The 13,714-nt window shown below is 35.5% G+C and overlaps 1 protein-coding gene across 2 annotated transcripts in view; it reads right to left on the bottom strand.

The window, feature by feature from the left end:
- The window catches only part of DMXL2 (Dmx like 2), a 134,525-nt gene that overhangs the window by 79,434 nt on the left and 41,377 nt on the right, over window positions 1-13,714 (bottom strand). For both annotated transcript variants that reach the window (XM_054565427.1, XM_054565428.1), the window contains exon 7: window positions 1,134-1,312. In XM_054565427.1, coding sequence (XP_054421402.1) covers window positions 1,134-1,312 — 179 coding nt within the window. The remainder of the gene's footprint in view (window positions 1-1,133; window positions 1,313-13,714) is intronic.

Genomic DNA, 13,714 nt, shown 5'->3' with positions numbered 1-13,714 from the left:
AACTAATAAAAGATCATTAAAAGTAATTAAACTATATGGCTTAGAGCAGTAGTTGCATCATTTTTGCATCATCCTTCTTATAACCTAAATGGTTACAAATAGGTAAACAAGTGAGCATCTTCATAATTAAACTGCAAAGAGAATATAATTTCAAGCTACAAATTAATTTCCATTAAATTAAGCAAAAATGTCACAGCATTAAGCAGCTGAAGTGACATAACTCCTTGCCATAAATAAACTCTCCCTTTTAAAAAATGCTTACACAGAATCTCAGTCAGTCAAAAGTAAACTGTTTTGCAAATGCTTTCAATAGATGCCAATAAGTTAGGAAGAATAAACCTTTTATTTAGATTCCAAAAATGTATAAATTTCCCACGTTATCATTGACTGAACACCTCTATAATATGTACTGTATATCCTGTTAGTTGTAAACATTTCTCAGATATATTTAGAAGAAATAACCCCTCCTCAAAAACGAATGTAGATTTCTAAACAAGCTTTTACAGAATTTTATATATAATACAGGAATCATTTGTATGAGCTGTTCTGTAGTTTATTTAACCTTCTAAATATTTTCAAAAGATAATGTGACAATGAGAAAAAACACATAATAAATCCTTTGAGAAAGTTCTGTTGATAGCCCTGAGAAAAAGCTGGCCACTTTATTCACTATATATGACATGGTCTTTCACCGTGTTTATTACTGACAGTGTACTTATGTTTTATTTCCCCTCAGAGTGTGCTACCCTGTTACTTGCAAACATTTCCTTTCTAGAATCTTCAACTACTACAGCTACTACCAACAATACCAGCTAATGCTGCCTGAGTACATACTATGTACAAAGGGCCTACACTAAGCATTCACATGCATGAACACATTTTAGTCTCACAACTCAGAGGTAGGTACTATTACTACCCTCATTTTACAAAGAGAAAAAATGAGGCATAGAGAACTTCAAAAATTCAGTCAAAAGCCATGAAGCCAGTAACAACAGCAGCAGGGTCTGAATTCGGGCAGTTGACACCAGAGCCTCTGCTCTTAATTGCCACCATGTCAATGTGGTAAAAGGATTTTGTTTTCATTATTTTTATCAACATGTAAATATACAAGTTACATGGTACATTTATCTAACCTGGGCATATACTTGCTAGTTTTACGCCATGAAAAACCTGTCACAGTTCGAGGATGTGCCAAATAAACAAAGGAAAATTGGGTAGATGCCTGTCTCCTTTTCACTTCGTGATGATCTTGTGGTATAATTGAAGACTTCCATCCAGTCATAGGATACCATACTTTCAAAAGGCAATCATCCTGCAAAAATATACATCAGCATAAAATTAATTTGTGTATACACAATTCAATATTTAAGTGGTTTGAAGAAGCTTTAAAAATTAAGTTATATATAAAAATGCGATATATATATACACACACACATACATACACACACTACAAAACTAATGTGTACTATATGTATATAGTACAAAACCAAATCTAAAATAATGTGTGTTATGCTACAGATTACTATTCTTGAAAAATACATTGACCATTTGCTCATTATCAATCTTCTCTGCATAATGGTGATTTTCTATACAGGCTGATGCCAAATTCCACCATTTAAATAGACATGGGTAACTGTAGAAGAAAGATTCTGAAACCAGATACCAGCCCCTTGGGTAAGATAAAGAATAAGAGGATGCCATGTTATCAGACACTGATGTCATCCTTTCCTTTTTGAAAAGATCTGTAAGGGGAAACAAATCCTTTTTAAGTCAGGAATCAGCAAAGTTTTCCTATAAAGGGCCAGGTAGTAAGTCAGCCCTGTGGACACGGATTCTTCTTGATTTTTGTCTTACAACCACTTAAAAATGTAAATCGTTCTTAACTGATGGGCCACAGTTTTCTGATCTCTAAATGACGAAAGGCAGTTAGGCAGTTGTCAGGAATCACCTCTATGCCTACTTATCATATTTATAACAAAATGCACCAATTTTATCATTTTGACTTAGTTCTAACAATTTTGTTAGAGGCCTATGTAACTGTAGCTTATTTAACAGACACAATCTACTTTAAACAGCTTTATCCTCAGTGGTAAAAGTGCATTAAGGAAAATAATAAAATGTTATCATTTATTCAAAATTATCGATACTAAGAAACAATGAAAGTATGTATTACTAGAAAGTGTGTACAGGTTCAAACATTTTTATCTGGATGAGATAAACATTTTTGGTTTTTTTCCTTCTTGGTACTCATTTTAAATTTGCACTCCATAGTTTATGTTTCCAATAATGTTTCATTTATTTAGATATTTGAATTATACAGCGAATCTCTTTAAGTGCTTACTCTGAGACAACCATTTAACAATTAATGTAATGGATGTTGACCTTAGCATCATTTTAATCTAACCAAATTTACTGCACAATCTATGGCAATAGCTTCAGACTATGTACCATGAAAACCTTAGAGGCACCTCAGAACCCCCTTCAGGACTAACAAAGGATAGGCATAGAGCCTCCACAAGTGGTGACAAGCTAACCCCTTCTCCCATCCCTTCCCCCAGAGGAAGCCCCCACTTTCTTGTCACTCTCTAAAACTCAGAAAACAACAACAAAAAAAAAACACAAAGTCAAGTAGAAATCATTAACAGAAAGATAGAAAAATTCCAAAATATCTGAAAACTAAACTTCTAAATTACAAAGGATATTTTAAGGTATGTTGAACTGAAAGAAATGTAAAGCAAAATATCAAAATCTGGGGCTTGCAGCTACATTAGTGCTTAGAAGAAAATATACAGCTTTAAGTGCTTAAGTCAACAAAGAATAGTCTTAAATCAATAGTTTAAGTTTCTACCTGATGCAGCAAATAAGAGCAAAGTGAACCCACAGTAAACAGATGTAAGAATGGAAACCAATGAAATAAAAAAAAGAGAAATCAATATATTCAAAAGCTTTTTTTTTGAAAAATCAATAAAATTAATAATCTTCTATCTAGAGTGATAAAAAATATTTAGAGAGAAAACACAAACTACCATTATCAAGAATGAAAGAGAGGAGACATGACTATAGATCCCACAAACATTAAAAGAATAATGAGGGAATATTATGAATCATTTTATCTCAGTAAATTCAACAATTTAGGTTAAATGGACAAATTCCTTGAAAGACAATTTTGAAAGTTAATGGAGGAAGAAGTACAAAACCTGAATAGCTCTTCATCTATTAAAGATGTTTAATTCATAATTTGAGATCTTATTAAAAAAATGAAAAAAAGTAAAACTGCAACTAAAACCCTGAGTCCAAATGGTTCCATTGATAAATTTCACCAAACATTTAAGAAAGGAACAGCACCAATCCTACCCAAATTGTTTCAGAAAATTGAGGAAAGGGACTCATTGTGTAAAACCAGTACAAAATCAGACAAAGACAGAAGAAAACTATAAATGAGTATCTTTCATGACCCTGGCTGATGTGGTTCAGTGGATTGAGTGCCGGCCTGCAAACCAAAGGGTTGCCGGTTCAATTCTCAGTCAGGGCACATGCCTGGGTTGTGGGTTGGGTCTCCAGTGGGGGGCACTCAAGAGGTAACCACACACTCATGTTCTCTCCCTCTCTTTCTCCTTCCCTTCCCCTCTCTCTAAAAAAATAAATAAATAAAATCTTTTTAAAAAATGAGTATCTTTCATGAACATAGACTCAATCATCTTTAATAAATTATTAGCAAACCTAGCCCAGCAGTATATTTTTTTAAATCATGACCAAGTGGAGTTTATTCTAGCAAAGTAAAGCAGGTTTAACATTTGAAAAATAATCACTGTAATTTGCCATATTAACAGAATAAAAAAGAAAACCTATACAATTACCTCAATACAGTTGACCCTTGAACAGCATGGGGGTTAGAGATGCCAATACTCACCCCCCTCCCCCCAGTCAGAAATTCATGTATAACTTTTGACTCCCCCAAAACCTCAGTCATTCCTCAGTATCTCCAGAGTATTGGTTCCAACATACTCGAAGAATCCCAAATGCAGACTGAAAATATACTGTCGAACTATAGAAACAGCAAGGTGCTGAACGGTTCCTCAGACTTATTTGCAATATTTTAAAGATGCAATAAGAGCCACATATTAATTAAGGGGGCAAAAAGGAAATATACTGTTTTTGATCTGCAGTTCATTGAATCTGTGGATGTGAAACCCAAGAATACAGAGGGCCGACTGTATAGTGACTGAAAAAAATCCAAATATAAGCAGACCCACGCAGTTCAAATCTATGTTGTTCAAGGGTCAACTGTATATGTAGAATAAGCACTTGGCAAAAATAAACATTGCATGGAAAGAAAAAATTCTCAGCAAACTTAGAATAGAAAGGAACATTCTCAACTTGTTCAACTACATCTACAATAAACCTACAAGTTACCATATAATTGTGAAAGACTGAATGCTTTTCCCATAAAATTGGGAGCAACACAAGGATGTGTGCTCCCATCAATTTCTATTCAACATTATAGTAGAGGTCCTACGAACATGAAATAAATTAGGTAAAGGGAAAAAATAGAAGACATATATATTAGAAAGGAAGAATTAAAATTGTCTTTATTCATAAAATTCTAAGAAATCTACAAAAAAAGCTAAAACTGATAAGCACAGTCACAAGACTAAAGATCAAAATTCAAATAGTAATTCTATTTCTGTGTTAGCAATAACTGGAAATGTAATTTGTTTAAATATACTTAACATTAGAAAGATAAACTTAGTAATTTATGTAAAAGACACACAGTAAAAACTGAAGAACATTACTAAGAGAAAAAAGATCTCAACAAATATGGATCTGGCCCTGGCTGGTGTGGCTCAGCTGGTAGAGCGTGATCCCACAAAGCTAAAGGTCACCAGTTCGATGCCTACTCAGGGCACTTGCCTGGGTTGCTGGTTCTGTCCCCAGTGGGGGCACATACAAGGGGCAACTGATCGAAGTTTCTCACTCACATCAATGTTTCTCTCCCTTTCTCTTTCCTTCCCCCACCAATAAATAAATAAATAAAAATTTTAATAAATATGGGTCCAAAGAGCAAATATTACTGATGTCAATTCCTCCCCAAATGACCTATAAAGATTCAATGTAAACATAATAAAAAAATCAGAGTACGTTTTTTCGTAGAAACTGACAGCTTATTCTAAAATTTGTATGTAAACCCAAGGGCCAATACCACCAAAGATATTTTGAAAAAAAGAAAAAAGTTATAGGACTTACACTATCCAATTTCAAAACTTACTATAAAACTACAGTAATCAAGACAGCATATCATTAGCATAAGGACAGATATAAGGATCAGTGGAACAAAACAGAAAGGCCAGAGCAGATACACACACACGTAAAAAAATTGGTTTTCAACAAAGTTGCAGGAAATTCAGTCAAGAATGCCACTTTAGTATCTTGTTATACATTTGGAAAAAAATTAACTTCAAATTAAACACCAAAAAACTACTTCAAAATGTAAAACTCAAAACTATAAAGATTCTAAAAAAATTTTTAAAAAGCACACTGCAATACCTTTGTGACTCTGAGGTATACAAAGATTTCTTAGATCTAGGACAAAAAAAGCACAAACCAATACAAGAAAATTAATGTCAGACCTCTTCAAAATTAAAAATTTCTACATGACATACTGTTAAAAAAATAAAAAGGTAAGTCACAGACTGGAAGAAAACATCTGCAATGCACTGATCTTTCAACAACACAGGTATATAGAAAAAAAACTCTTACAACCCTGTAATAATGAGGAAACCCAATTTTTTTTTTTAAACGGGAAAAAGCTGAAATAAACACTTGACAAAAGAAATTATACAAAAAGCCAATAAGCCCAGGCTCAACATTATTGAAAAGTCAGGGAAATGCATATTAAAACCACAAGACACAACTACACAACTATCAGAATGCCTACTGTCAAAAAGGCAGATGATACCAAATGTTGGCAAGAAATGTTGGCTGGTGGGCATGTAAATTATATAACTTTAGAGGGGTTTGGAACATTTTTGTAAAGTACCATATGACCATCAACTCCACTGCTAGGTATTTTTTACCCATAAGAAATGAAAACAAATGTCTACAAAAAGATTTCCAAGTAGATGGTCATAGCTTTATTAATTTTAGCCTAAGACTGCAAAACCCAAGTGTCCATCAAAAGGTAAATGGATAGCCCTGGCCAGGTAGCGCAGTTGGTTAAAGTGTTGTCCTGATATGCCAAGATTGTGGGTTCAATCCCCAATCAGGGCACATACAAGACGCAACCAAAGAATATGATGGGGGACCCCAAAAAAACTGGAACTTACTTATTTAAAAATTGTGTATTTATCCTTACATGTTTAAACTTCTGTCACCTTCGAAGTACTCTCCATTTGATGCAATACACCCATCAAAACATTTTTTTCCTCTGCTCAAAACAGTTTTTGAACATACCGATTTAAAAGGCTCTTAGTGCTTTTGCCGTTTTTTTGTTTCACCTCTTGAACATTGTCAAAATATTTTCCTTTCAGGAATTTTTTCATCTTGGGAAACAAAAAAAAAGTCACTCAGGCCAAGAAAGGATGAAAAGGGAGCGTGGGGCACAGGGGTTAATGCTATTTTTGGTCAGAAACTGCTGAATGCTCAGTGCGGTGTGGACAGATGCACTGTAAATCACCCATCATGAAATAGGCATATGCGCTGCAAGAATCTTCAAGAGAATTCACTGAAGCCAAATGCAGCCTCTCACAACACCAGCTGGTACACGGATACAGATGGGTTCCTAGAACACTCATCTATAGGGGGAAGCCTGTACTACGAAGGGCCTACTCTCCGGAAGATAATTCCAGTTTTTTTGGGTCCCCCCTTGTACATAAATAAGTGGAACAACAAATCAGTGTTTCTCTCTCTCTCTCCCCTGCTTGCTCTCTCCCCCTCAAAAATCAATAAATCTTTTTTTTAAAAGATAAATGGAGCCCTGACCCACCATGGCTCAGTTGGATGAGCATTGTCCCGCAAAGTGGTCATCAGTTCAATTCCCAGTAAGGGCACATGCAGGTCAGTCCCCAGCTGGGGCACGTGCAAGAGGCAACTGATTGATGTTTTTCTCACACATCAATGTTTCTCTACCTCTCTTTCTCCCTTCCGCCCCCCTCTCTAAAAATAAATAAAATATTTTTTAAAAGGTATGGGTAAACTTAGAGCGATATATCCATAAAATGGAATACAACTCAGCAATAAAAGGTACTGATAAACAGAACATGGATAAATCTCAAAAACATTACAGCAAACGCAAGAAGCCAGACACAAAAGAGTACACACTGCACAATTACATTTGTGAAACTCTAAAGAGACAAATCAAATCAACAATGGTAGAAAGCAGAGTAGTTATTATCTGGCACAAGGGATGAAAGTGAGAGTTTAATTGGGAAGAGGTTAAGGGAAACCTGAGATGACTGAAATGGCCTATAACTTGAGTGGTGGTGATTATGTGGGTCTATAAATTTGTCAAAACTCACACAACTGCACACTTAAAAATACATTTTATGTTAATTATACCTCAATAAATTATGAAAAGGAAATAGCACAAGAGTAATGTACCAGGATGTTCATTTTTAATAGCAACAGAAAAAATCGGAAACTTATTGTTCATGAATAGTTGTCTAATTAAGTTAAAATATGGAATATTCATTCATATAATGGAAAATTACATCACCTTTAGAATACAAATATTGATACTGTGATCTATCTATATATGCTTTATTAAGTGAAGAAATCAGATTAAAGAATATGATTTCATTGCAGTATGTGTGTACACACACACACTTCTACCAGGTTTACAAAGGCATCAAAAAAGTCTGAAAGAATATATATTAAATAAAAAACAGTGGCCATTTTTTCTGTTGGAGGCAGGGCTTTATTTGGTAGAGGTTTTTCATTTTCTCTGCATGTTTTTCATAATAAACACATTATTATGTTTTCTAAAAAGTAAAGATATTTTCATTTTAAAGGAGGAGAAAAAGTTGATAAGCTAATCCTGAAATAACCAAAACACAATCTAAGAACAGAGAGGCAGTCTCAAGCAGAGGAAAAAACTTCTGGGAACACCCCATGGTCCTCTCCTTCCCCCTCTCATAAAATCACCCTCCCCCAAACTTCTTCTCATCCCAGCTCTCAGAAAGCCCAGTTTTTAACTCGAAAGAATAATCTTCTATCAAGAAAAATGTTTTTGGAGCAAACAATATTTTAAATCACTCTCAAATTTTACAAAATAATCAACTGTTATAGAAAGTATTCAGATATTAAACTGTATAAAATAAACAGAATTTAAATAAACACCTAACAACAGTCAAACTGCCCCCAAAATAATTCTTGACCCAAAGATTAAATCATATATCTTGTGGGGATAAAAGGTTCTTTAATAAGTAAAACTTTAAGCTCAGATAAAAAAGTTAAAAATACTCCCAAGTCCAAGAAAAGTTAATTTACCACACTTATAAAAATTACCACTGCAAGTGCTCAGTGAGCTGTAATATTAATATTAAAAATCCTGAAGGTAATTGGATTTGAGTGCCACAACATGAACTGAAATCCTGTCATGTGTAGCAGAGGCGGTGGAAAATGCCTTCTAGTGGTAGATCACAGTTTACCATCTGTTTCCTCAAGTCAGACAAATTTGACTTTATTAACAGAAGCAGAACAGATTGTGTAGCGGGGGGGCGGGGGGGGTGGAGGTTTAATGCCAACATTACAAAATTAGTTTCTGTTCTTTTTATCAGGAGGATCTTAATTAGATGTGGTATCTTATCAAAAAATGTGAGGAAATAAGCTTTTTAAACCCATGACACATTTTATGAGCCTCCAAAGGATCTTTACCAGTAAGACATTCTTACCTTTTCATAAGAATTATGAAACACTTCGGTCTTAGGAGAACTGAATATAAGAAACAGGTAAACATGCCTAATACAATGGAAAAAAATACTCAATAATCAATTGTTAAGGTTGTGTGCAATAAAAATTCAAAGAAAGGAGATAACGAGTATACAAACAGAACTCTCTTTAAGGAGTTTAAAATCTAGTTGTCCCGTTCAAGAGAATGTGCTTTTAGTCTCATTATTTACTTTTGTTTGAAGTACAAAGGCATCTTTCAGATTATGGATAAAAGTTCAAATACTCAGAGGTTGTTCAGACAACGAGTACTGTTGATCTTTCATGAGTAATTAATTGTTTTTAAAGCACCAAGTGACCTTGTCAAAATACTCTAAAATTGTCTCAAAGTTCAACCAGTTGTGATCCACAGCTGAGGTATGCAAAGTGAGATCATCAAAAACATTAAGAATATATAAGGGAAGCCCTGGCCAGGTGGCATAGTTGGTTGGAGCATCGTCCCAGATGCCAAAATGTGTGTTCAATCCCAAGTCAGGGCATATACCTAGCCTGCAGGTTCAATCCCTAGTTGGGGCACGCAGGGACAGGGCATGTTTTCTTCTCACATCAACCTCTGTATCTCTGTATCTCTTTATCTGTCTTCTCCTCCCCACTTCCTCTCCTTCTAAAATCAATAAACATATCCTACGGTGAGGATTAAAAATACATTTATATATGAGAGAAATTACAAAAAGAATCTAGAAAATAAACAATATTTTTTGTAAGTATTTTAACATTTCATTGCTCTCATTTAGGGATGGGTAGGGATCCTATAATCTGTATCAATGTGATATTCTTAATTTAATCCAATTACATGTATTTCAATATATTTATTTCCTAAGAACCAATTATTACACTTGATCATGTCCAGATATAGATTTATTAAAGAGCCAAATTTAACTGAGAAAATTCAGTGGTATTCAGATCCATTTCAGACAAAATCAATCTGTAACATATAATGGATAATAGTGTACTAATAACTGCCCAGGTAGTAATGGATTGGTCACGATTCAAACAATAAATATTTATTTGAATACAGACACTGTGCAAACTGCTGAGGATATAGGTGGGGCAAGAGAGGAGACAATGACAATAAAATATATTGGCTTCTTGGACACAATTAATTCTCTACAAGGGAAGACAACAGTAAATTAGAACACAAATTATTATTTTAAGTATAATAATGATAAGTGCTAAACATAAAAAACATACTATGAGAATATTTAAGAGACTTGACATTGTCTTGGAGGTCAGCATGTTCCTTTAAAAAGTGATATTTAAACAGAGTTGAACCCTGGCTGGTGTGGCTCAGTGGACTGAGCACCGGCCTGCGAACCAAGGGGTTCCTGGTTCGATTCCCAGTCAGGGCACATGCCTGGGTTGCGGGCCAGGTCCCCAGTAGGGGGCGCAAGAGAGGCAACCACACATGGATGTTTCTCTCCCTCTTTTTCCTTCCCTTCCCCTCTCTAAAATAAATAAAAATACATTCTTAAAGTGCCTTTTAAATAAGTAAATAAACAAACAGAGAGTTGAACTACATAGAAGATGGCCAGGCAGAAAAACAGGAAGGATGAGCATCCCCTAGGGAGAATAGCATGTGCAAAGGCCTGAATGCAGTAAAGAGCTTGACATATTCAAGGTCCTAAAACATCATCATCAGTAGGCACTAAGGTGGGAAGGAGCTGGAGAGGTACACAAGAGCCTAATCATACAGCAGAGCCTCACAGACCATGCATGGTAAGGACTGTGGTCTTTATCTTATGAGCAAAAGCAGTCATGAAAGGACTGTGAGTAGGAGAGTATGTTCAGGTGACCCTGACCACTGTAAGACAGAATTACAGAATGGCTGCTAGACATTCAGTTAAGAGACTACGGTAAGGGTCCAGAGGCAAAAAGATACTAACTTGGCTAAAGGCAGAAAAGAGGCTGAGAAGTGAACTTCCCCCCTAAAGACTTTAGCTTCTTTCTATGACCTCTAAGGCCACTAGAATCCTATGACTCTAAAAGTGGTTAAGTTTATATTTTAATTTATGCCAAATACATAGGCCTATCCTTCCTAAAGACGTTCAAACTGTCCTCCCGTATGTTGTAGATCATTTGACAGAATTATAACTATTCCCTCCTTCTTCAATTTTTTTCCTTCTAATTTCTCTGTCACATTCTCCTGGTTTTCCTCCTTAGTGAGCTTTCCTCTCAGCATCCTTTGTACACTTCATGCCATTTTTTTCCCACTTTTTAATTTTCAAGAATTCTGGGACTTCATCTTGAGCCTCACTATCTTTTCACTATCTTTACATCATACATTTTCACCACTGTTAACTTCACCCAGCTCAGTAACTTTAAAACATTGTCTTTTGGCTAATGAACTCAAACTCCCTATCTCTAACTCTGACCTCTCTGGGAAATTCCTGACTATCTTGTCCTACATGACACCTTAACCTGAAAGTATGTGAAACTTTGACCTAGCCACTATACTTCAGCTTTCTGTTGTTCTTTAACAAGTCCTGCTAACATTTCCCCCCCCTTTTTTTGTTTTAATTTTTTTTTTTCTTTTGTGGTGTTTATGATTAAGATTTTTTCCCCAAAAAAAAAAAGAATATTAAAAAAAAAAAAAAAAAATTTGGTTTTTTAAATGGAGTTTTTTTGCTTAATATATTTTTTTTTTTTTATTAGGCCCCCCAAAGGTTTGAGTGCTTCAAATGATGCATAGTATGCATGACAATAACTAAACTGATGTCAGAGCAATGACTAACTGGGAAATTTATAAAGCTGCATTCCAGTATGAATCTAGAGTAGCTTTCTGGTCACACTGATTGGTCTTCTACTAAATTACCGTGGTTTTACCTAATATGGACTCATTAAATCACAGGACAGATGGACTAACTTTACTAATCACTCATGAGTATATGGTAACCCTAAGAAATATGAGTAGCAAAAAAAACAAAGTCTGTAGGTAGGTTTTTTTTATGGTCAAGTTTGAGGAGTAATGTGATGTTAGGTTCTTTTGAAAAAAAAAATCGATTTTTGTTGTTCCTCTTTATTTATGAACTCACTGGTTAATGCTTGTATGTGCCCTGGCTGAGGATCAAACCCACAACCTTGGCTTATTGGGATGATACTCCAACCAAAGATTAAAAGTGGTTGCCTAGTTTTTTTCCTATGATTCTGGTAACAGTTCTCCTTTAGTAACCTTACTTTTCAAACATTACGAAAAATTCTGCGCACATCTCTACATTCTATCCAATCTTTTTTTATTTGCAGGTGACTGAACTGGTTTATCAAAATTTTCAGTTTTGTTTTTAAAATCTAATTTAATTATTTCTTCTAATTAATTTATTTTAATCTGTATTTATTTTCTCCTATTTTCTTTTGGCTCCTTACTTTCAGCCTTGCCAAATTGTTTGGGTAGCTCTATTATTTATGAGGGGGAGTAGGAAGGGAAGGAGAGGAAGAGGGAGAGAGGAAAAGCCAGAGGTAGAGAAGAGGAAATGGGAGAGGGGAGGAAGCCCACATAGCAAATAACTGCAGACAGCCTCCAGGGCCTGAAGAAAGCTCCGGCCAACAGACAGTAAAGGCCAAGCCTTCAGTCATACAAGGAAATAGTCTGCAAACAGCCTGAGTGAGCATGGAAGAGTATTCTGCCCTAGTCAAGCGTCAAGGTAAGAATTCAGCCCAGCTAACACCTTTTTTGCAGCCTTTGGAATCTTTGATCATAGCACCCAGCTATGCCATGCCCAGACACCTAGCTCATAAACGCTCAGAAAATAAATTTGTGGTAATCTATGCCATAGCAAAAAACTAATACAGACTCCTAGTGATAAGTGTTAAGAGCAAAATTAAGGCAGGCAAAGGGAATAGAAAGTACAGCAGGAGGTGGGATGTCATTTTGAAAGGGGTGCTTAGGAAGAACCTTATTGAGATGGTGACATTTAAGAAGTTAAGCAAAAAAGCCACGCAGGTCTCTGGGGCAAGGAGTTTTTTAGGTAGAGGAACAACAAACTCTGTTCAGAAAAAACAACAATGAGCATATGACTGGAGTCAAGTTTGCAAGGAGAGTAACAGGAGATAAGGTTAAAGAAGTATGATGAGTATGGGTCCTGGTAGGCCATCGAAAACACTTGGGATTTTTTACTAAATGAAATGGGAAACCTGTTCACAGTTCTGAACAGAGGCATGACATGATCTGACTTACATTTTTTTTTTTTTATAGAAGATTTTATTTACTTACTTTTTGTGAGAGGGAAATGGAGGGAGAAAGAGGGGAGAAACGTTGATCAGGTGCCTCTCAAATGCCCCAAACTGGGGACCTGGTCCACAACCCATGCATGTGCCCTGACCTGGAATCAAACCAGTGACCTTCTGGTTTGCAAGACAATGTGCCATGCCAGCCAGGGCAGTTTTTTTTAATTGTATTTTATTGTTTATGCTATTACAGTTGTCCCAATTTTTCCCCCTTTGCCTCCCTCCACCCAGACCCACCCCCAACTCCCTCAGGCAATCCCCACTCCATTGTCCATATCCATGTTTCATGCACATATATTCTTTGGCTACTATATTCCCTATGCTGCACTTTACATCCCCATGATTATTCTGTAACAACCAATTTGTACTTCTTTTTCCCTTCACCTTTTTTCCCATCACCCTGACCCTCCACCCATATGGCAACCATCAAAATGTTCTCTATATCTATGATTCTTTTTCTTTTCCTGTTCATTTATTTTGTTTTTAGATTCAATTATAGATACGTATTTACTCCTATTTTACTATTCATATTTTTGATCTTCTTGTTCTT

This window comes from Pteronotus mesoamericanus, unplaced genomic scaffold (assembly GCF_021234165.1).
Source record: "Pteronotus mesoamericanus isolate MK-2021 breed Mesoamerican mustached bat unplaced genomic scaffold, CSHL_Meso_final contig_164, whole genome shotgun sequence".
In the NCBI taxonomy this organism is placed as follows: Eukaryota; Metazoa; Chordata; class Mammalia; order Chiroptera; family Mormoopidae; genus Pteronotus; species Pteronotus mesoamericanus.
Note: the sequence above shows the minus strand (reverse complement) of the source record. Positions and strands in the feature narration are given on the sequence as shown.